Genomic DNA, 22988 nt, shown 5'->3' on the forward strand with positions numbered 1-22988 from the left:
CTCAAGGCCAACCCTGGGAAGACGCACTTGGCTCATGGGAGAGACAGACCTGAGCAAGACATAATTCAAGGGGCATGATAGGCAGGTCAGTGGAGACATGAGAGACATATTTTCTGGGAACACCCAGGCTTATGAGACAAGCCCAGGGAAAAGATACTAAGGGACACAGGTGGGACATGGTTTCAGGGTGAGATGGACCCCAGGCTTTGAGGGGACACCCTTTAGGGCAACCCAGATGGCGGGACAGCTCTTTGGGGACCCAGATTTAAGTCAGCACCGTCATGCTCCAGCCTTGTGGGGCCATGGGCACAAAGAGACACAGGCTAAAGGTGAGACTTAGGGACAGGTGTTAAGGGCCTGGTGTGGTTACTAGCCTGGGTGTGGTGTGCTTGGGCCACACAGATCAGCGCAGAATTGGGTGGGACATGTATGAGGAACAGAGACACCAAGTGACAGCCCCAGGCCCAGGTTTTCAAGGGTCTCAGACCTGTGGGACAGACACAGGGGGACCCAGAGGCAAGGTGTCCTGCCTTCAGGAATAGATTTTCAGTGCATGGACCCAAAGGGACACAGCCCCGGGTGACACAGGTGGCCAAGCTGAGAACACCAGGCAGTGCCGGGCTGGGCTGTGAGTGTCTGTGCAATGTGAACGTGCAGTAGGATAGAGACGAGACTGGGACTGCTTCTAAGGGACTTGTGTGGGGACCCAGATGCGGCGAGAATTCTGAATGGAGGCTGTGGGACGGGGCGGCAAGCCCAGGAGGCAGGTGTTGGGCACCGGTTTGGAAGCCCCTCAGGACCCCGCTGCCTGTCCACATGGGTGGAAGTCTGACTTCCTGCTCCTTTGAGCTGGGGGCAGCAGAGCAAAAGCTCCTTCCCTTTGGAGCCCACCGTCGGGGCCTCCCCCTCTGGAGTGGGAGTTCTGCGTTTGGCTCTGTGACCTCTGCACCCTCCCAAAGGGGCAGCTCGTCCAAAGGTGTTTCACTGAGACGTCAGCTCTGTTCTGAGGGTCCTCTGTGCTCCTGCTGGTCCCTGCACTCTGTAGTGGCCAGCCTGGTCCTGCAGAGTCTAGATGAGGTCAATAACAGATGTGGGTTTAAATTTCCGCCCAGACGTATGTTAGTCATGCAGCCTTGGATAAGTTTCTTAGCTCCTTCGTCCTCCTCGTTTTGTCAAATTCCAAGGACATCTCCTGGCAGGAATGTTGCCAAACGCCTTGACCTCTCTGGGCAGAAGCCTGACCCATGAGGCCTCCGCACTGTCAGAGGAGAGAGGAAAGAGGACTCCAGCTGCCGTCTGGGTGGTTCTCCGTAAAACGCTGCACAAACCGCTATTTGGGATGGTCAGGGCAGTATCAGGGCTTTTGCACACAGGTAGCCAGTGTGGGCTGGTTTCTTCAGGGTCACCTGACTGTCCAGCCCCAGTCCCTGTCCGAGCTCATGGGCAGTCTTGCCTCTCTTCTCTCTGGACAGCCAGAGAGAGGGGTCCTGAGCTACCCCTGCCCCCTCTCTGCTCACCACCCAGCTTCCAGGCTCTAACTGATGTGACTTGTGTGTTTTAGATCCTTCAAGAGCTGAGAAGCGTGAGATCAAGTGTCCAACACCAGGCTGTGATGGCACTGGCCACGTTACCGGGTTGTACCCTCACCACCGCAGCCTTTCTGGCTGTCCCCACAAGGATAGGATCCCCCCAGAGAGTGAGTAGCTCTGTGCAGCGTTAGCCCTAACTCCGAAGCTCAGGCTGCCTCTGTGGTGTTTGGGTGGTGTCTATGGGGAGGCGTGGCCTGCCCAGGGCCATAACCTGCCCCTTTGGTTTGTCCAGATGCTCATCCTTACATCTCCCCGCCTCCCCCCACAAACGGCCTTGGCCCAAACTTGAGCCCTTTGAGGCTGGGGCCCTGCAACCAGCCCATTTGTCTACCTAGAGACGCCAGTCGGGGTCAGAGCCCACAGTCACAGATCGATGGGAGGGGACAGGCCAGTGCCAGCCACGCTGGGAAGGGAGAGGTCTTCTTGCAGCAACCTCTGTGCTCCGAAGGCTTGGGAAGCAAATACTTCTTCTAATTTTTAGGCTAGAAGCAGTAATTGTGAATATTAAATTTAAAGGAGCAAACCACAGAATGAGAGGTTTTAAAGCTGAGTCTGGTTTCTGCCGCAGGAGGGAGGGACCACAGTGGTGGGGGGGGTGTGCCCTGATCACACTGAGGGTGGGGGGTTAGGGAGGGACCACAGTGGTGGGGGGGTGTGCCCTGATCACACTGAGGGTGGGGGGTTGGGAGGGACCACAGTGGTGGGGGGGGTGTGCCCTGATCACACTGAGGGTGGGGGGTTGGGAGGGACCACAGTGGTGGGGGGGTGTGCCCTGATCACACTGAGGGTGGGGGGTTGGGAGGGACCACAGTGGTGGGGAGGGTGTGCCCTGATCACACTGAGGGTGGGGGGTTGGGAGGGACCACAGTGGTGGGGGGGGTGTGCCCTGATCACACTGAGGGTGGGGGGTGTGCCCTGATCACACTGAGGGTGGGGGGGTGTGCCCTGATCACACTGAGGGTGGGGGGGGTGTGCCCTGATCACACTGAGGGTGGGGGGTGTGCCCTGATCACACTGAAGGTGGGGGGGTGTGCCCTGATCACACTGAGGGTGGGGGGGGTGTGCCCTGATCACACTGAGGGTGGGGGGTGTGCCCTGATCACACTGAAGGTGGGGGGGTGTGCCCTGATCACACTGAGGGTGGGGGGTGTGCCCTGATCACACTGAAGGTGGGGGGGTGTGCCCTGATCACACTGAGGGTGGGGGGGGTGTGCCCTGATCACACTGAGGGTGGGGGGTGTGCCCTGATCACACTGAGGGTGGGGGGTGTGCCCTGATCACACTGAGGGTGGGGGGTGTGTGCCCTGATCACACTGAGGGTGGGGGGGTGTGCCCTGATCACACTGAGGGTGGGGGGTGTGCCCTGATCACACTGAGGGTGGGGGGGGTGTGCCCTGATCACACTGAGGGTGGGGGGTGTGCCCTGATCACACTGAAGGTGGGGGGGTGTGCCCTGATCACACTGAGGGTGGGGGGGGTGTGCCCTGATCACACTGAGGGTGGGGGGTGTGCCCTGATCACACTGAAGGTGGGGGGGTGTGCCCTGATCACACTGAGGGTGGGGGGTGTGCCCTGATCACACTGAAGGTGGGGGGGTGTGCCCTGATCACACTGAGGGTGGGGGGGGTGTGCCCTGATCACACTGAGGGTGGGGGGTGTGCCCTGATCACACTGAGGGTGGGGGGTGTGCCCTGATCACACTGAGGGTGGGGGGTGTGTGCCCTGATCACACTGAGGGTGGGGGGGTGTGCCCTGATCACACTGAGGGTGGGGGGTGTGCCCTGATCACACTGAGGGTGGGGGGGGTGTGCCCTGATCACACTGAGGGTGGGGGGTGTGCCCTGATCACACTGAAGGTGGGGGGGTGTGCCCTGATCACACTGAGGGTGGGGGGGGTGTGCCCTGATCACACTGAGGGTGGGGGGTGTGCCCTGATCACACTGAAGGTGGGGGGGTGTGCCCTGATCACACTGAGGGTGGGGGGTGTGCCCTGATCACACTGAAGGTGGGGGGGTGTGCCCTGATCACACTGAGGGTGGGGGGGGTGTGCCCTGATCACACTGAGGGTGGGGGGTGTGCCCTGATCACACTGAGGGTGGGGGGTGTGCCCTGATCACACTGAGGGTGGGGGGGGTGTGCCCTGATCACACTGAGGGTGGGGGGGTGTGCCCTGATCACACTGAGGGTGGGGGGTGTGCCCTGATCACACTGAGGGTGGGGGGGGTGTGCCCTGATCACACTGAGGGTGGGGGGTGTGCCCTGATCACACTGAAGGTGGGGGGGTGTGCCCTGATCACACTGAGGGTGGGGGGGGTGTGCCCTGATCACACTGAGGGTGGGGGGTGTGCCCTGATCACACTGAAGGTGGGGGGGTGTGCCCTGATCACACTGAGGGTGGGGGGTGTGCCCTGATCACACTGAAGGTGGGGGGGTGTGCCCTGATCACACTGAGGGTGGGGGGTGTGCCCTGATCACACTGAAGGTGGGGTGTGTGCCCTGATCACACTGAGGGTGGGGGGGGTGTGCCCTGATCACACTGAGGGTGGGGGGTGTGCCCTGATCACACTGAGGGTGGGGGGTGTGCCCTGATCACACTGAGGGTGGGGGGGGTGTGCCCTGATCACACTGAGGGTGGGGGGGTGTGCCCTGATCACACTGAGGGTGGGGGGTGTGCCCTGATCACACTGAGGGTGGGGGGGGTGTGCCCTGATCACACTGAGGGTGGGGGGTGTGCCCTGATCACACTGAAGGTGGGGGGGTGTGCCCTGATCACACTGAGGGTGGGGGGGGTGTGCCCTGATCACACTGAGGGTGGGGGGTTAGGGAGGGACCACAGTGGTGGTGGGGGGTGTGCCCTGATCACACTGAGGGTGGGGGGGGTGTGCCCTGATCACACTGAGGGTGGGGGGGTGTGCCCTGATCACACTGAGGGTGGGGGGTGTGCCCTGATCACACTGAAGGTGGGGGGGGTGTGCCCTGATCACACTGAGGGTGGGGGGGGTGTGCCCTGATCACACTGAGGGTGGGGGGGCGTGCCCTGATCACACTGAGGGTGGGGGGGGGCATGCCCTGATCACACTGAGGGTGGGGGGGGCATGCCCTGATCACACTGAGGGTGGGGGGGGCGTGCCTTGATCACACTGAGGGTGGGGGGGGCGTGCCCTGATCACACTGAGCGTGGGGGGGGCGTGCCCTGATCACACTGAGGGTGGGGGGGGCGTGCCCTGATCACACTGAGGGTGGGGGATTAGGGAGGGACCACAGTGGTGGGGGGGGCGTGCCCTGATCACACTGAGCGTGGGGGGGGCGTGCCCTGATCACACTGAGGGTGGGGGGGGCGTGCCCTGATCACACTGAGGGTGGGGGATTAGGGAGGGACCACAGTGGTGGGGGGGGCGTGCCCTGATCACACTGAGGTGGGGGGTTAGGGAGGGACCACAGTGGTGGGGGGGGCGTGCCCTGATCACACTGAGGTGGGGGGTTAGGGAGGGACCACAGTGGTGGGGGGGGCGTGCCCTGATCACGCTGAGGGTGGGGGGTTAGGGAGGGACCACAGTGGTGGGGGGGGCGTGCCCTGATCACACTGAGGTGGGGGGTTAGGGAGGGACCACAGTGGTGGGGGGGGCGTGCCCTGATCACACTGAGGGTGGGGGGTTAGGGAGGGACCACAGTGGTGGGGGGGGTGTGCCCTGATCACGCTGAGGGTGGGGGGTTACGTCTGCAGGCTCTTGGGGGCTGGAGCTGCCCTGCGTTGCTGCCCTAAATTGCTGTGTCCCCCAACCGCCCAGCAAGCAGCAGCCTTGGGACAGGGCTCCTGCCTCCTCCTCAGCCTGTGCTCCCCACTCAGCTGGTGCTCCCCAGATTCTCTGACAGCCTTGGCTCCTCCGTTCCCGGTTCTCTTACAGTCTTAGCCATGCATGAGAACGTGTTGAAGTGCCCCACGCCCGGCTGCACAGGCCAGGGCCACGTGAACAGCAACCGCAACACACACAGAAGGTATTGGACTGAACTGGGCCAGGGTGGGGGCCGGGGGGGCCCATGTGCGGGAGGGCACCTGGGTTAGACCTGTGTGTCCCAGTCTGGGCCTTGGGCCCGTGACCTGGGACAGGGCTCTGGCCCTGTGGGCTGCCCTTCTCCCTGCCTGCTGCCCTCAGGAGTGGGTATAAGGTCAGGGCACACCTGGGCTGTGAGGGCCCTTTGGGCAGAGCAGCAACTGGAGGTGCAGTCACCTCGTGGGGTTGCTGCCGTGACCCCTATGAGCTGGGGGTCTCAAGAGATCAGGGGGCGGCCTGTGGAGGAGCGAGCAATGCACCCTCTGTGAAGAGAGGTACAATGACCATGTGGAGAGCCAGGTGAATGCTTGTGTCCTGCCCACAGTCAGAAAACCTCTGCACACTGGCTCTTGCTCCTGCGTGGAAAGGGCGGACAGGAACAGTAACCTCGGCAGGCCAGGACTGTACTCTGGGCTGCTTTGTGGCAGTTCTGAGGCCCAGGTGGAAGTGAAGCTTCCCAACCGCCCTCGAGGTATAGTTGTTGACGCATCTTCTATGGCAAGGGGGTCTACTCCCCCAGCCTTACCCAAAGTGTCATGGGTGGCCATGGCCTTGGTGGGATATGCCTTTGCCCCAGCATACGCTCAGCTGAAGGGACTGCCAGAGCTTTTGAGGTCACTTCATTTGAAGAGAGGCCAATTCCCCCTGACGTCACCTTCCGGGCTGGCTGCGGGACTGGCGCTGGCGCTCACAGTTGACTTAATTCTGACAGAGGAAGCGACTGCCTCCGTGTCTTAGGCTTACCTGGGCCTGAGTCATCCAGGGTCAGTGCCCAGGTTGTGGTCCAAGTGGGGCCCTGGGCTGCCCAGGGCAGCTAACAGAACAAGAGCCAGAGATGGCTGCAGGACCCAGCCCTGGAAGCTGGGAAGGGAGAGGACGCGGGGAGGGGAAAGCCAGCCACCCGGACCCATGCAGGGGGGGCAGCTTCGCCCAGAGCTTTCAAGGCCTTTAGGGTATATTTCATCTTTGTGTGTCATTGGCATAGAATGTTCCAAAACAGAAACTGACTAGGCAGCTTGTACTTTGAGGGCTCAAGAACAGAGTCAGAGAGAAAACCCCTGCCCTGCAGAATGACAGGATTATTCCTGGCTCTGGCTTCTTGCACACCTGGAGTTCTCCCATCTGAATGACCTTGCCGTGAGACGCCCACACACGCAGTCACCCAGGACAGGACAGGCGTGGAGGGGGAGGCTCAGATATCCCTCCTCTTCCTTCCTCTAGTTTGTCTGGGTGTCCCATTGCTGCCGCCGAAAAATTAGCCAAATCCCATGAGAAGCAGCAGCCGCAGACAGGAGATCCTTCCAAGAGCAGCTCCAATTCTGATCGGATCCTCAGGTGAGTGAGATGAGCCACAGAACTGAAGAGGCTGCCTCCTAAATGCCTGCAGGGGCTTCTTAGTCTCCTGCAGGCTGTGTGTGCACATGTGTGAGTGCACGTGTGAGTGCATGTGAGTGCATGTGTGTGAGTGCATGTGAGTGCGTGTGTGTGAGTGCATGTGTGTGAGTGCATGTGAGTGCGTGTGTGTGAGTGCACGTGTGTGAGTGGTTGTGAGTGCACGTGTGTGAGTGGTTGTGAGTGTACGTGTGTGAGTGGTTGTGAGTACGTGTGTGAGTGCACGTGTGTGAGTGCATGTGAGTGCACATGTGTGAGCATTTGTGTGTGTGAGTGCACGTCTGTGAGTGTACGTGTGTGAGTGCACGTGTGTCAGTGTCTGTGAGTGTACATGAGTGCCTGTGTGTGAGTGCTTGAGAGTGTACATGTGTGAGTGCGTGTGTGCGTGCACGTGTGAGTGCTTGGGAATGTACGTGAGTGCACATGTGTGAGCACACGTGTGTGAGTGCGAGTGTACGTGTGTGAGTGCATGAGTGCACAGGTGTGGGTGTACGTGTGTGAGCACATGTGTGTGAGTGCATGTGTGTGAGTGCACGTGAGTGCTTGGGAATGTATGTGAGTGCACACGTATGCGTGTGAGTGTATGTGTGTGAGTGCGTGTGTGAGTGTATGTGCGTGCACGTGTGAGTGTACATGTGTGAGTGCACGTGTGCGGGCGTACATGTGTGAGTGAATGGTGTGAGTGCATGAGTGCTTGTGTACATGTGTGAGTGCACGTGTGTGAGTCCACGTGTGTGAGTGAGTGTGAGTGCTTGTGAGTGTACGTGTGTGAGTGCACGTGTGTGAGTGCATGGGTGTGAGTGCGCATGTGTGTGCGTGAGTGTGCGTGAGTGTACGTGTGAGTGTACGTGTGAGTGCACACGTGTGAGTGTACGTGTGTGAATGCTTGTGAGTGTACATGTGTGAATGCACGTGTGTGAGTGCGTGTGAGTGTAGGTGTGTGAGTGCACGTGTGTGAGTGCACGTGTGTGAGTGCACATGTGTGAGTGCATATGTGTGAGTGCTTGTGAGTACGTGTGAGTGCACGGGTGTGAGTGCATGCAAGTGCATGTGTGTGCACGTGTGTGAGTGCATGTGTGTGAGTGTACGTGTGTGAGTACATGGGTGTGCTTGTGAGTGCATGTGTGCAAGTGCATGTGTGCTTGTGAGTGTACGTGTGTGAGTGCATGTGTGTGAGTGTACGTGTGTGCGTGCGTGGGTGTGAGTGCATGCAAGTGCATGTGTGTGAGTGCACGTGTGTGAGTGCGAGTGTGTGAGTGCACGTGTGTGAGTGCATGTGTGTGAGTGCATGTGTGTGAGTGCGTGTGTGTGAGTGCACGTGTGTGAGTGCATGTGTGTGAGTGCACATGTGTGAGTACATGTGAGTGCTTGTGAGTGTATGTGTGTGAGTGCATGGGTGTGAGTGCACGTGTGTGAGTGCATGTGTGTGCCTGCATGTGTGTGACTGCATGTGTGTGTGACGGCACGTGCAGGAATGTGCACATGCCCCGGGTTGCCCAGGAGCAGGACTGTGGGGCAGTTTTGGGGCCACACAGGACAGAGTCTCATGTCTGCCACGTTCGCCAGTGCCTCAGCCAAAGCACAAACTCCCGCACAGCTGCCTCTGCCCTGGACATGGTGCTCTGCCTCCTCAGAGTCGTCTGATGTGACCACTTGAGGCTCCTTGGGAATTCATTTATGGAGATGCTGGTCCTGTCTGGAGGGAGTAGACTGCACCAGCCGAGGACCACGGACGTCCAGGAAGCACCATGAGCCACTAACCCTTGGCCATCCTGCCTGTCCCTCCCCGACCCCAGGGATAGACCCCCAAGTCAAGGAGGGGGGGTGGGTGCAGGCTTTGCTCCCCCGAGTGCTTTGTGGCCCCTGAGGTTCTGAGATTGCAGTAGGTGTGTGTGAGCGTGTGGAGCGTGTGTGTGCCTGTTCACACGCCTGTTTGTGTTTGCATATGTGCCAGTATGTTTACATGTGCGTGTGAGTCCGTGTGATTTGGCTTTCGTCACTAAGGATCTTTCAGAATGCATCCCATTAGTGTCCCCTCCTTCCATGTGGCTCTAAGAAGTAAGTGCCACAGATAAGGCCAGAGGCTCAGAGAGTTGCCCAAGGCCACCCTGCCCATCCTGCCTGGCTTCAGAGTCTCTCCTCTGTGGGGCTGAGTCCTTGGACCGTGGTACCCACTGTTGAAGAGGACACTTCCACTGCTCCTGGCTTCACCTGCAGACACACTGCTCCCCCATTTCCTGAGGAACTAGAACTCACACGCTCCTCCTCCCCAGCTCTCAGACCCCTGTTCCATATCTTTCTCACCAAACAAGAGTGTAGGAGACCCCGGCTGGGGTGAGTGTGAATGACTGCATCCTTCCACTGTCCGCCTCCTTTCGGGGCCCACCTGACCCCAGCCCTTCCTGGCACGTAATTGGAAAAGTCCCAGCCAGATGATCTTGGCTGCTCACCTTGGCTGTGTCATACCCAGGCCCTTCCCTGGCCTGCTCCAGAGGGTTCCTCTGAAGGTGCGATTCCCACACGGGGGATCTCTGGGCCGAGGACAGAGACTCGCCTTCCTGCTCTATGGGCATGCTTGCGAGCCCCCACACAGGCACCTTCAGCCCTGTAGGTCCTAGCAGGCTGCTTTTCCACCAGCTGGCTCTCACAATGGTTTGAAGATGTTTTTCCTCTATCTTATTTGCTGCTCCCTCCAGCTTCCTGTCAGTTCCTAATTCAATCCTTTCCCTCTTTGATCTAAATCACCGATAAAATGTCAAACCACAGATTTGGCCCCCGTGTGAGGCCAGGCAGGGGTGTCAAACAGGTTCCAACTTCGGAGACTGCGCTCCCTGGGACTATGACCTCAGTTTGTTTGCTTATAAAAGTAGGACAACAAACTAAGGCACTCATGAGGCTCAAGTGACTCTGCCGCCCTCAGCCCCTGTGAACACTCACTGAACGCTAGAGACTGTGGCTAGGGTGCAGGAGGCCTCCCATCAGGCTCTGTTGATTCTGTCTAGCCCACATTTCTGGTTGTCGAACTTTGGGGTGTGAGGACAGGCTTTGCCAAGCTTTGTTGGCATTGCGGACAATAAGTGCACAGATTCTGACTGAAGCCTTCGCCAAGGAAGCCATCAACAGTGGTACCAATGTTAACTTTATTATTATTATTATTTCTAGTGACAGTCTCACTCTGTTGCTCAGGCTGGACTGCAGTGGTTTCAATCATAACTCACTGTAACCTCAAACTCCTGGTCTCAAGTGATCCTCCCACCTCAGCCTCCTGAGTAGCTAGGAGTACAGGTGCGCCACCATGCCTGGCTATTTTTTCGTGTAATTTTTTTTGTAGAGAGGGTCTCACTACGTTGCCTAAGCTGGTTTCTTACTGTTGGCTTCAAGAGACCTGCCTTGGCCTCCCAAAGTGCTTGGATTATAGACATAAGCCACCACACCTGACCCAATGTTAAGTTTAAAGTTAGTTTTTTCCCTCCTGGCCTCACTCTTGTAACTCTTCTATCTGCCACTGGGGCCAGGGTCCATCCTGTGGCTCCCACCCTTCTTGGAGAAGGAGAACGCACCCAGGTCCCGGTAGTGTTCAGTTCTTCCAGGCCCATCAGAGCTAGTCACAGTCGCAGCACTGGCCTGGCGGTCCTCTGTGCTGGGCTCTGTTCTTAGTCCACACTTAAGTTCTCGTAGCACCCAGCACCTTAGAGGCTGTCATTGTCAGCTCCTTCTTAATTCCACCGATTGCACATTTTCCAGACTGAAGTCACTGCTTGGTCCAGACTTGCTGGGACCTCCTCTTCTCTGAGCTGCCAGGTTCAGAAACCCCTCTGTGCCTGTGTGGTCACCGGCGTCTACCACCGGTCTTCCTGCCTCCTGTGCCTTCTATGCCAGTTTCTTCATGCCATCTTTTGTGCATGTAAAATCCTGAAGTCTTCCAAGAGCATTAGTGGCAGTGAACTGAGTGCTCACAGTAGCTTTTCCGTGTCTGTTATTAATGCTTCCAGCAGTTCTTGAGGGTTCACCTCAACAGAGCTTTAAGAAGAGGGCAGCTGAGGGCTGAGTCCCTGGCTGGACGAAGAAGGGTCAGGCCTGGCCCTGAGACCACTCCTCAGAATGCACCTGATACAACTAGTGTCTCCTGTAGATTCCTCAACTTCCTCCTTGCTGGGGATTTTGGCTTATTCTGCCTTGGAGTGTCTTGCTGTGGTCCTGGGCTATGCTACTGTTTGCCCTCTGCCCGGTACTCACTCCAGTTGTAGCTGAGCTGTTTGAAACCTGCTCTCCTACGTTCTGGGGAAAATCTCGGGCCCTCCTCTAGCTGATGCTGTCAGCCGGACAGGCATTGATTATTTGAGGGCCCTATTGCTTCCTTCCTGCAGGCAATTCTTCATGGGCCTGCTCTGGGAGCCCTTGGCCCTGGGAGGTGGAACTGCCCAGCTTTAATGGTGGAATATGCAGGGGGAGTATCTCCCCGAGTCTCCTTCCTCACCAGACGCTGTGAGGCCCCTGCCTGGGCTGTGGATTGGGGTTGGGGAGGGCGGCATGGCATCCCCGGGTCCCATCTCACTGGCTGTGCATCCCTGTACTGCACCCCAGGCCTATGTGCTTCGTGAAGCAGCTCGAGGTCCCTCCATATGGGAGCTACCGGCCCAACGTGGCCCCTACCACGCCCAGGGCCAACTTGGCCAAGGAGCTGGAGAAGTTCTCCAAGGTCACCTTTGACTACGCAAGTTTCGATGCTCAGGTTTTTGGCAAACGCATGCTTGCCCCAAAGATTCAGACCAGCGAAACCTCACCTAAAGCCTTTCAATGTAAGTTGGGGAGAATTGTCGTTGTTTCTCTTCCGTGTCGCTCCTGGGAGGGCAGGATTCAAGGGGCAGTGGAGGAGGGACCGTCTCAAGGAGCTCCTAGGGAGGGACTCTCTACCCTCGTGAGGGGACCACGATGCAGGCTGCAGGTCTTAGCTGTCCCAGTGGGCACTGTGGTGGCTTTCTTGGGGCCTACATCTCACTCCTGCTGCCACCTTCATGTTCACCATTAACATTTATGTGTCTCCTAATTATTTGTGAAACAAAACCCAGATCCGTTATGAGTGTGTGTGTCCAAAGACTTCAGAGCAACTCCACTAACGTGGTTCACCCTGGGAGACCCCACTCTCCCCACTGTCCTCATGCTACCTGTTTAATCCCAGTGCAGCCGGGCGTCCATTTCCCAGCACTGCCTCTGGGGAGGGTCAGGCTGTGGGCTGGGTGGGGACAGATGACTGCGGGGCTGGGCCCAGTGCCCTGGCGGGAAGCCATTGGTCTCCTGGTGGGGACCGTCTTACTGGATACAATGTGTTATTTGTGACATTAGTGACAAATTTTCTGGGTAATTGTACTGACAAAAATCATTCCTACAAATCTTTCAGAACAATCCTTTCTGTCTTGTCTTGTCACTTACGTCCTAGTTTGTGGAATAAGCTCATTAGCCCCGAAATGCATGTGGAATGGAAAAGCATTCGGTGCACACGAGACTGGGAGGGGCGTTTTGTGGCAGATGCTGTCAGCCCGAAACGTGACAGTGACGGGTTTCCTACATGAGAATAATATAAGCACTGATTGCTGCAGCCCCAGTGGGGTGTGAGCCTCTCCTCCCAACTCCGGCAGCCCCAGTGGGGTGTGAGCCTCTCCTCCCAACTCCGGCAGCCCCAGTGGGGTGTGAGCCTCTCCTCCCAACTCCGGCAGCCCCAGTGGGGTGTGAGCCTCTCCTCCCAACTCCGGCAGCCCCAGTGGGGTGTGAGCCTCTCCTCCCAACTCCGGCAGCCCCAGTGGGGTGTGAGCCTCTCCTCCCAACTCCGGCAGCCCCAGTGGGATGTGAGCCTCTCCTCCTAACTTCGGCAGCCCCAGTGGGGTGTGAGCCTCTCCTCCTAACTTTGGCAGAGCCTGCTCGTTAGGGTGGAGGACTTCCTGCCTCCGGGCACACACGCCTGCTTGGATGAGGGAAGGCAACGGTACCAGTGGAGAGGGGACCACACGATCAGCTTTCCAATATATCTAGACCTTTCTGGATATACTGGTGACATCGTGATTGCTGAGAACATCGTGCATGAGAGTGATTTTGCGGCGACAGTACAATTACTAGAAAAGATAACATTCCGTGCCTTCATTCGCCATGTTCATTTGAGCAGTAATGTTACTTTTTTGAGGCAGTGATGGTTACTGGGGACACCAAGTCAGCCTAAATATGGGTACACCCTTTTGAGATGATGTCACAGAATTTTCCTATTTGGGCGATACGGCACACTCATCCTATTTACAGAATGCTTCCGTTTCTGATAGACAAGTTATTTTTGTTTGAAGTATCAGGGCTGCTGGAATGTCTTGGAGGCTTTTATTCTTTTCGCCCAAATTTTCACTGAGCCAGAAACGAGATTGTCTCCTCAGTCCCCTAGAGTAGGGTGGGTGGGAATGAGGTGTGTGAGGACATGGGACTGGGATGGGTGGCCAAGCCCCTGGCCCACGTCAACATAGCTGTGCCCTGGGCCCTCGAATCGCTCCCAAAGTCCCCCCTCCCCACTGACTTGTCTGCATTGCTGCCTCTTTTCAAGTTGTGTATCAGCCTGGTGTTGTTCCCTTTTTGCAGCCAAACCTTTCCCAAAGGCCTCTTCCCCCAGGCACAGCCCCTCCAGTAGTTATGTGAGGAGCACTTCATCCTCTTCTGCAGGCTTTGACTACTCACACGATGCCGAGGCTGCACACATGGCTGCCACTGCCATCCTGAACCTCTCCACACGCTGCTGGGAGATGCCTGAGAACCTCAGCACGAAGCCACAGGACCTCCCCAGCAAGGTCAGTGCGTCCGCCTTTCTTGGGAGGGGTGAGTTGGTGGAATTTGCAGTCAGGCCCACCTGCCGTCCGCACAAAATGTCTCTAGGAATGGCTCCTGTCTAGCTGGCAATTCTCATTCTTTACTTTTTCTCCCTCCTGGCCATGGCCCCAAGGACCACAGAGCTTGGATGGGTCCACCAAGAGAACCTGGTGTACTGAGTGAAGGGGGACCGAGGGCTGTGAGCACAAGTTCCCACGTGTCTCCCCCTCTGACTGTGAGGCTGAGCGAAGGGGGACCCAGGGCTGTGAGCACAAGTTCCCACGTGTCTCCCCCTCTGACTGTGAGGCTGAGCGAAGGGGGACCGAGGGCTGTGAGCACAAGTTCCCACGTGTCTCCCCCTCTGACTGTGAGGCTGAGCGAAGGCGGGCCGAGGGCTGTGAGCACAAGTTCCCACGTGTCTCCCCCTCTGACTGTGAGGCTGAGCGAAGGGGGACCGAGGGCTGTAAGCACAAGTTCCCACGTGTCTCCCCCTCTGACTGTGAGGCTGAGCGAAGGGGGACCGAGGGCTGTGAGCGCAAGTTCCCACGTGTCTTCCCCTCTGACTGTGAGGCTGAGCGAAGGGGGACCGAGGGCTGTGAGCACAAGTTCCCACGTGTCTCCCCCTCTGACTGTGAGGCTGAGCGAAGGGGGACCGAGGGCTGTGAGCACAAGTTCCCACGTGTCTCCCCCTCTGACTGTGAGGTTGTGCACACACGGTGCGCCCACATGTCTCCCTCTGAGCCTGAGGGTGGTGCACACACATTCCCAGGTGTCTCCTTCTGAGTCCAGGGCAGTGTACGTGCCCTGTTCACACGTGTTTTCCGCAGAGTCTTGTGGTTACTGACACACTCTCCTTGCTCAGAGGACCTTGTCCTACCCGTGTTTATGACATGTCCTGAGGGACTGGTTTTTGTGCTGTTGGGGGGCAAGAGGAATTGCAGGGCCTCCTTCATGGGAAATCAGGAAATGGCAGTTGGATTTTTCCGCTCTCGCTGCCTGTCTATCCGTGTTGTTCTGCTTCCTTCTATGGGAACCAGTGTTCCGGACTCTGTACCTTTGATTAAAATGTACCAGAAGGCACACACGGGAAGGGGCTGCAATCGCTAACAGATTTCCCCTTTGCAATTGCAGTCTGTGGATATTGAGGTAGATGAGAATGGAACCCTGGACTTGAGCATGCACAAACACCGCAAGCGAGAACAGGCTTTCCCCAGCAGCAGCAGCTGCAGCAGCAGCCCCGGCGTGAAGTCTCCTGACACCTCCCAGCGCCAGAGCAGCACCAGCGCCCCCAGCAGCTCCATGACCTCTCCCCAGTCCAGCCAGGCCTCCCGCCAGGACGAGTGGGACCGGCCCCTGGACTACACCAAGCCTAGCCGCCTGAGAGAGGAGGAGCCTGAGGAGGTGGGTGCAGGCGCCTGGGCAGTCAGGAGGCTGCTTGCCCCGCCTGAGGTTGTTGTAATGTTGGCTTTTCAAGGAAGCTCCTCCTCACAGGTTCTGGCAGAGCCTCAGGGGGAGACATCCCATTTCGTGAAGGGTCCTTCATCTTCTGAGCGGCTGGGACTCAGGGGCCCACCCTCTGGGTGGGATTTTCAGCAGCAGGGCCATGCTGTGCCCTTGTCTGTCAAGAAGGAGGTGGTCTTGTCACCCCCGTGGAGCGTGGCGGCCAGTACCAACGTGGGCACTCTGGAGGCATGGGGAGGAGAAAGGCATCTTTCAGATCCCATGAGTTGACTGGGGAAAAGCTCAGGTTTCTTGGGTTTTGAGCCTCCCACCACCATGGGCTTAGGATCGCCCATGGTGGGCGGTGCCAGGTCCCTGAGACCAGGACCAACCTGGCGTGGCTGTTAGAACTGTGATCTGGGAAGCAGGGGATCCTTCCCTTTTTAGTTATTCCTTAAAACATGTGAAAGAAGAGCCCTCAGAGGCTAATTCTGGGCTTTTCCCGAGGAGGTGTGTGTCCTGAAGAGAAAAGTCCAGCTCTGAGGGCAGCCCAGGGTCCAGGTGGCAGCAGCGGCGTGTGTGAGACTAGCAGGCCCCTCTCTCTCTCCCTCTCCTTCCCCTCCCCTAAAGCCCCTCAGGAGGTGGAAGGGGTCCCTGTGGAAGGAGCAGGGCCAGACCCTCAAGGAGGAATGAGGGAGGTGGGGCTAGGCCCCTATGAAGGGTGCGGGCTGGATCAGGCCCCTCCATAATCCGGCCTCAGTGGGGAGCCAGACTTCCTCACTGGCTCCCACACCACCCTCAGGTTGCCGCATTTTATAGAGGAGGAGCCTGGGAACCCACAACAAGGTCTGATTGTCCGAAGACTGTTCTTATGCTGGGCCGTGGGCTTCAAGGGCATTTCCTCATTTGACCCCCAAAGACCCGTGAAGGACTGCTGTTATCTCAAGTTTGAAAGAGTGGCACCTGGGCCCTAGGAGCCTGAGCCACCTGCCTGGGACACATGCGAGTGCTTGTCAGGACTGGAATTTGAGCTCTGGTTACAGCAGCCTGCAGAATGTTGGCCTTCTGACCCTTCATGGACCCCTGGCCCCTCCGTGGGAGGGACTGTGCCCTGCTTACCTGTGTCCACAGCACTGAGCCTCCATACCCAGCATTCAGTTTGAAGCCTTTATCAAGTACCTGCCATGGTCAAGGCATCGCACTGGTGGGCGTGTCGGGCCAGGTGGTTTCAAGACCACTGCAATGATCGTAATTTGTATATTATTACCCTCGTTGTGCCATCTCATCTTCATGGCATTTCAGTAACACTTATTTAGTGCCTACTGTCTGTTGAGTGCCATCCCTGGCTCTGAAGGGACAGTATCCTGAGGTTTACACTGTGGAGTGACGTGGTGGAGGAGACCCACGCACCTGAGGCCAGGGAGGGTGTCAGGAGCCGCCACACTGGGCAGCACCAGGCCTTCTAATTTCTGGGGCAACCCAGGAGCTCTGGCTGAAGTGGGGGAGGGATCCGGCCCCTTGGGCGTGTTGTCTTCTGTGTTTGCTGGGGAGTTAAGTCTTCCTCCCTTATCCAGAAGACAGGAGACTCCAGGCACTGTCCTGAAGGTTCCTCTCCCTCGCCCACCGGGTTGGGCGCCCAGGCCTCCCCGCCAGCCGGTTAAAACGTCTCCCTGCTGGTCTTTTGCAGTCAGAGCCAGCAGCCCATTCTTTTGCTTCTTCTGAAGCAGATGACCAGGAAGTGTCGGAAGAGAATTTTGAGGAGCGGAAGTATCCGGGGGAAGTCACCCTGACCAACTTTAAGCTGAAGTTTCTCTCCAAGGACATAAAGAAGGAGCTGCTCACGTGAGTCCCTGCTTTGGCTGGCACAGCTCCTAGGAGACCCTCTGTGGCCTGGGGAGGAACAGGCCCCGGTCCTGACCCGTGACGAGTGGGTCTGTTCAGGCTTCCTCCGACCTGTCCTGACCACCTTGATCCGGGCAGCCTGCGACAGGAACCAGAGCAGTCAGAGGTTTCCCAACACCTCTGCGCCGTGGTTGGCTTTTCTGCTATCTTCTAAAAGTGATTAAGAACAAGGAAATTCCCTGGCCAAGCTCACCAAGCAGGACAGAGCAGAGCAGGGGCAGAGTGGAGGAGAGTTCCTCAGAGAGCTCCACTGGAAGCCCTCGGGGCAACCAGAGGCCCAGCCCTCTCCCTGAGGCCGCAGCTGGGCATGTTCTGCCCAGGGCTCCGTGGCCAAGGCCTGGAATGTACTGCTTTAGGGCTCACCACCCTCAACTCTGTCATGCTGGCTGGCCCAGATGCTGTGTGTCTGAGCCGCTCCGCACAGGGCTGGAACAGTCAAAGTTGCTGATGGATAATGGTCAGATGTCAGTGACCTTCAGGTCAGCCTTCACTGCCAGCCACCTCTCCTAGGGGACTGTGAGAGGCTGTGCCTGGCACCGGCTCCACAGGTGATCCAGCTCTCACATGTGCTCAGAGTACATTTCTGGGGTCCCTCTTCTCCTCACCCCGAACCCCTCTTGTTCCCTCACACCTGTGGCTTGCCCTCCTGGGAGCGGCTGGATCCAGGGAAGGCCTTTTGCTGCTTCAGGGCCTGGAAAAGGGAGGAGCTCCCTGCCTAAATATTCATGGGCACATGCACGGGCACCCAGCACATGTGCGCCACCCGCACCCACAGCACGTGTGCGCCACCCGCACCCACAGCACGTGTGCGCCACCCGCACCCACAGCACGTGTGCGCCACCCGCACCCACAGCACGTGTGCGCCACCCGCACCCACAGCACGTGTGTGCCACCCGCACCCACAGCACGTGTGTGTCACCCGCACCCACAGCACGTGTGTGCCACCCGCACCCTAACTTTAAGCTCAACTTTAATTTGGTTCCTTTTTCTTCTTGAGTTAAGTTGTGTGGGAGAAACTTCCAGCCTGAGAGGCACCGGCTGTCCTCCAAGGACTGAGGGGAGGAGGAGCCACGGGCCAGGAGTGGGCATCAGTCGCCCTCGCAGAGCAGGCTTAGCCTGGGGGACAGGTACACACCACTCTCTGGCCTGACACTCTTTTTCCTTTGTCCAGCTGTCCCACCCCTGGCTGTGACGGCAGCGGCCACATCACTGGGAACTATGCCTCCCACCGCAGGTTTGTCTCCCGCTCGGGTCTGTCTGGCCTGGGTGCTTCTTGGTGGGTCTTCCTCCTCTCCTCCTCCTCTGCTCCCCTCTGTGGCTTACCCCGATATCCCATCTCTTCTCTTTCAGCCTCTCTGGTTGCCCTCTTGCTGACAAGAGCCTCAGAAACCTCATGGCTGCCCACTCTGCTGACCTCAAGTATGTTTGCGCTCCCTGACCTCCTGTCTCTGGGGCGGCACCCTCGCTGTGCTCTCCTTCCATGAGGCTCCTGCCAAAATCAGCCTTCTCCAAGGTGCCAAGCCTCAGCTGGCCCTAGCTCTCCTGAGACGGGCAGAGGGGCAGGGCCGTGGAGCGGCCGATTCCGCTTGGCTGGGGCTGCTCTGTCTGTGTGCCCCTGCTCTGAGCTCTGCTGTTCACCTCTCCGCTGGGTGCTAGGGGCTGCTGCAGGCTCCTGTGCTGCTCTTGCCCCCTTCCCCACCCTCCAGCCTCTCCTGAAGACCCCCGACAGGGCTGTCTGGGCCTGCCTTCTCACTGCCCTAGAGATTTGGGGAAAGCCCAGAACCGACCAGGGAATGTAAGCCCTGCCGTGGCTCAGCAGGCCACAGGCTGTGCGGCTCTTGCTGAATGAACTGAACGCTGATGATGAAGAGAAAGCTCCCTGTCCTTCCCTCTCCTGTCACGCTCCAGCTGCTTCTGCCTTGGCCCTGATGCCCTTCCTCCATGCTTATGCCTTCTGTTTGCTGGGCTCACCCGTTTCTGCTTCTGCACCTCCCTGCCCCTACCTAACACATGGGCAGGGCAGGCCCTGCAGGCACCAGCTAGCCTGCTTGACCGTCCCGCACAGCCAGGCGCAAGCACCCAGAGGTTTCCAGGTATCAGTGTCCTCTTGGGGTTGGAGTCAGGAACTGTTATTGCCTTTGGTTTTCATGCCTCCAGTTGTGCTGTGACTCCACAGCCTATGTGACCCTGAGCCACGGGGAGCACCTCCTGGGCACCGGGGTTGAGTTGAAGCCTTGGAGGAAGGGGGTCCCATTCTTGTCTCCTCAGGGCACCCCTCTCCAGGGGTGTCCCTCCCTCCCATAGGCCTCTGTGTTGGGGGCCCTGAATTCAGGTCAACACACCCCATCTCATTCCATTCTGGGGCCAGACAGGATCCTGGGCACTGGTGCCTCTAAGATGAGGAAATGAAATTGCTGAAGGCTTCTGGGACCTTAGCTGGCTCAGAGCTGGACAGAAAGCTCTGAGTCTCCCAGAGCCCCCACCAGCAGCCTTGTCTCTGTTTCTCTCTGGAGGCTGCCCTGGCCCCAGCAGCCAGGAGGAGTGTGTCCTCAGGCCCTTCAGTTCCCACAGGGTGGGGTGCACCATCTCAGTTTCCTTCCTGGAAGTTAATAGCTTCAACATAAGCATTTCTGAGGCTTAGATCACCACAGCCGATTCACACATTGACTTATTCATTCATTCTGCCCCTCACTTTGTCTAGTCCTAGAAACCCAGGAAACACTCAGTCCTGCAGCTTCTGGGACTGTCCTCTCTCCCTCTCTCCTTCTCTTGCCATCTTTCTTGCATTCCTTTTTCCTTTTCCAGTTCTGCTTTCTTTTCTATGATTAGTTCCCATGGTGTTTCCCATTTGAGGGGCTGAATAATTGAAGGGCGAGAAATGTGGCTGCGTGCACCCAGTGGCCCCAATGTCACCGTGTCCTTTCTGTCCTGCTAAGTGGATGCCCAGGTGGATGAGAGGAGCTTGGCACGGTTCCGGCCTGGAGACACGGCCGTCTGGGAGAGTTAGTGCTTTTTTAAGACTAAGAGCCTGTAAAAAACTTTAACTCCAAACTTCTTTAGAAATAACGACCAAAAGCCTCCCCTGTGTGAAAGTGAACCACTCATCAGCATCGGCAAGGTGTGGGCAGGCAGCCAAGGCCTCCAGGCTCCTTCAGAAGCTCCACTCTCCCCCAGGGGCCTTTCCATGGGAGGCCACTTCCTCTCCTCCCTCCGACCACTGCACGAGCTTGGGACGATGGTGGTCCTGCCCCGCCACGTGTCCTGGTGTACCAACCTCCTTGCTCTCTGCCACCTCCTGTGTGAGGGGGCATCAGGCACTGGCTCCTCCTGATCAGCCTTGTGGCAGCCATGGGTGAAGGTGGCCTTGAGAAAAATGAGGTTCCTTTCATGACCTCCCTGTCCACAACTGGCTGCAGTGACAGTCGGATGATGTGTGTTCTGTGTTTTAAGTGAATCCCAAGGGTGTTCACTCTTCCCTCCCATGTGTCTGATGTGGTCAAGGGCTGAGAGGACATGGTTGCCTCCGGCCACAGCCACACACACCTGCCAGGGCATGACAGGCTTTGTGCAGAGTGAAGAATGCCTGTCCACAGCACAGGGATGGGGCTGAGAGAGGTGAGACCTGGTGTGTATTGCCAAGGCAGAGGGTGTCCCTCAGACATGGTGCTCCCTTCTGCCCAGATGGGACACTCAGAAACAGGCAGTGGGAGGGGTGGAGGTGGCTCCAGATTCCTGCAGCTGACCCTGGGGGTCCACAGGGCCATAAGGGGCATGCAGAGGGGACACCTGCTCTTCTGACTATGTGAGCACTTTCCTCTCTTGGACACAACTCTTGAGAAAAGCCATTGAATCCGGCCTCAGTGAGGAGTGCAGGACGGCCCCACCTGTGTGTTAGGTACCTGCCGGCCCCTTGGGAGTTATACCCCCACCTGAGACTCACTCACAGATGCCATCGGGGAGTATCTGCCCTGCTGCTGATGCCACTCACAGCCCAATGCTGTGCTTATCCCCGTCGAGGCCTGGAGCTGCTGTGGGTCTGTCACTCTGGCACCTGAGTGGCCACTTGCCCACTGCACTGAACCGGAGCTCTACCCGATGCTTTCCTGCCACTGAGACAAGGAGCTGGAGCCCCACGTGGCCACTTGAACAGCTACCAACCCAGGAAGGAGAGGCAGGCCATCTTCAGTTCTCTGGGCTGGCCAGCAAGGTATCCAACGTGTGGCCCACAGGGCAAGGATGAAGGAACCTGAGACTCCCCACGAGGGCACCCCGAGAAAACTCCTAGGGGCTGAAGAGAAGGTTGCAAGAGGTGGAGCCAGCCCTGCTGTGCCGCCATAGCCCTTTGGGTGCCAGGCTGTGCCCGGCCGCATCTTCCTCTAAGCGAGGAGATGTCCTGCCCCAGTGGCCAGATGTCACATGTGCTGGTGGAAGACTCCGGTGAGGAAGGGCCAGCAGCACGGAAAGTGAGACGTCCTCCCTGGGGTCTGAGCGCCACAGCAAAGTGCCCATGAGTAGCAGGTGATCTGGACACAAGCACTGAACTCTTGCCTGGCTCCTGCAGGGTCAGGATGCTCGTGAGGGGTGAGGCACAGACAGCAGGCCCTGACGGGGGATGGATCTACCCGCACAATCAGGTCACCTCCTCCCACTCTAACATCAGCAGGAACTCACATATTTTTCCTCAGTGGACATTCGGAAGAAAATAGCATCCGTGCTTGTAATATTAAAGTGGAATTTTGTACCACCTTACGTGATGCATTCATCACATAGTTTTGGGTGTATAAAGTTGGACTTTTGTGCTTCTCCTTAGTCTGCTGTAAGCTACTGGCTGTGTGAACTCTGAAGTCGCGCTACACAACAGCCAGGCCTGGCATGGCCAGCGCCATCTGCTATGCAGCAGGTGTGCAAAAAAGCCTCTGTTCATTTACCAGCCCATAGTGGCAACCCTTTGTGAGGGCAAGCTCCCAGCCCGTCCAAGAAGATGAACTGGTCTTAGGATCTGGAGAACTCATGCTTGAAGTTATGGCTCAGATATGCTCTGAATGCCTTTAGCGCAGCCTAGACCCTACAGAAGTCCAAGCTGGGAGCCCTTCGTGTCCTTGGGCTGCTGTGGACCCTGTAGGCCTGTCCCAGTGCCCAGGTTTGGTGTCTGGGTGTAAACCGATGCTGGAGCAGCAGTTGGCTGCTGTCCTCTCAGACTTCCTGGTCTCCCTTGGGGAGACAGGGGAGCAAAGTACTGAAGCCCTGAGATGATCTCATCAGACCTCTGTTGCTGGCAGTAGGCAGCTGGGGTGAACATCAGTGATGTTCCTCTGTGGACAAGGGAATGTGAGTGGGCTCACTCAAGGGCTGTGCCCGGAAGGCTTTCCTCTGGGAGTCCCAGGGCTCTGGGCCGGTTCCAGTCTTCCCGGGCTCTGGTTCCAGTTGTGCTTTCCTCTGCAGGTGCCCCACGCCTGGCTGCGACGGCTCTGGCCATATCACAGGGAACTACGCTTCACACCGGAGGTGAGCCTGCCGTGCCCTCAGGTCCTGGGCCCCAGGGGTGGGTAGGGAATCTTTTCCTTAGATGAAGATCGGAAGACACTAATGTTGCTGACCGCTGGAGTCCATTTCCATCTCTTTAATCTGAATTGTTGCCATTTCCAGAACCTGATTAGATTGCCCTCTGCAGTAAGATAAAAAGACAAAGTGTCAGGGTTAGGGGCTCACGGAAATGCTTCTCCTTCCGACCCTGCTGCCTCGTGCGAAGGTGTCTGTGGATTCTGCTTCTTACAAT

At 57.7% G+C, this 22988-nt stretch overlaps 1 protein-coding gene across 13 annotated transcripts in view; it reads left to right on the forward strand.

Annotated features, from left to right (window-relative positions):
• The window catches only part of MYT1 (myelin transcription factor 1), an 82022-nt gene that overhangs the window by 42764 nt on the left and 16270 nt on the right, over positions 1–22988 (forward strand). For 3 of the 13 annotated variants that reach the window (XR_010578811.2, XM_065523469.1, XM_065523472.1), the window contains exons 8-17: positions 1562–1696; positions 5495–5585; positions 6863–6976; positions 11618–11832; positions 13646–13851; positions 15002–15271; positions 16998–17152; positions 18384–18446; positions 18563–18631; positions 22655–22717. Coding sequence is in view for 8 of the 13 variants with exons in the window: in XM_065523469.1 (XP_065379541.1) it covers positions 1562–1696; positions 5495–5585; positions 6863–6976; positions 11618–11832; positions 13646–13851; positions 15002–15271; positions 16998–17152; positions 18384–18446; positions 18563–18631; positions 22655–22717 (1381 nt within the window). In the remaining 5 variants the exon portion in view is untranslated. Of the gene's footprint in view, positions 1–1561; positions 1697–5494; positions 5586–5979; positions 6114–6862; positions 6977–11617; positions 11833–13645; positions 13852–15001; positions 15272–16997; positions 17153–18383; positions 18447–18562; positions 18632–22654; positions 22718–22988 lie in introns of those variants that run through there. The other 10 variants (XR_012419695.1, XR_012419696.1, XM_065523471.1 and 7 more) reach the window with 10 other exon arrangements.

Source organism: Macaca fascicularis, chromosome 10, assembly GCF_037993035.2.
Source record: "Macaca fascicularis isolate 582-1 chromosome 10, T2T-MFA8v1.1".
Classification (NCBI taxonomy): Eukaryota; Metazoa; Chordata; class Mammalia; order Primates; family Cercopithecidae; genus Macaca; species Macaca fascicularis.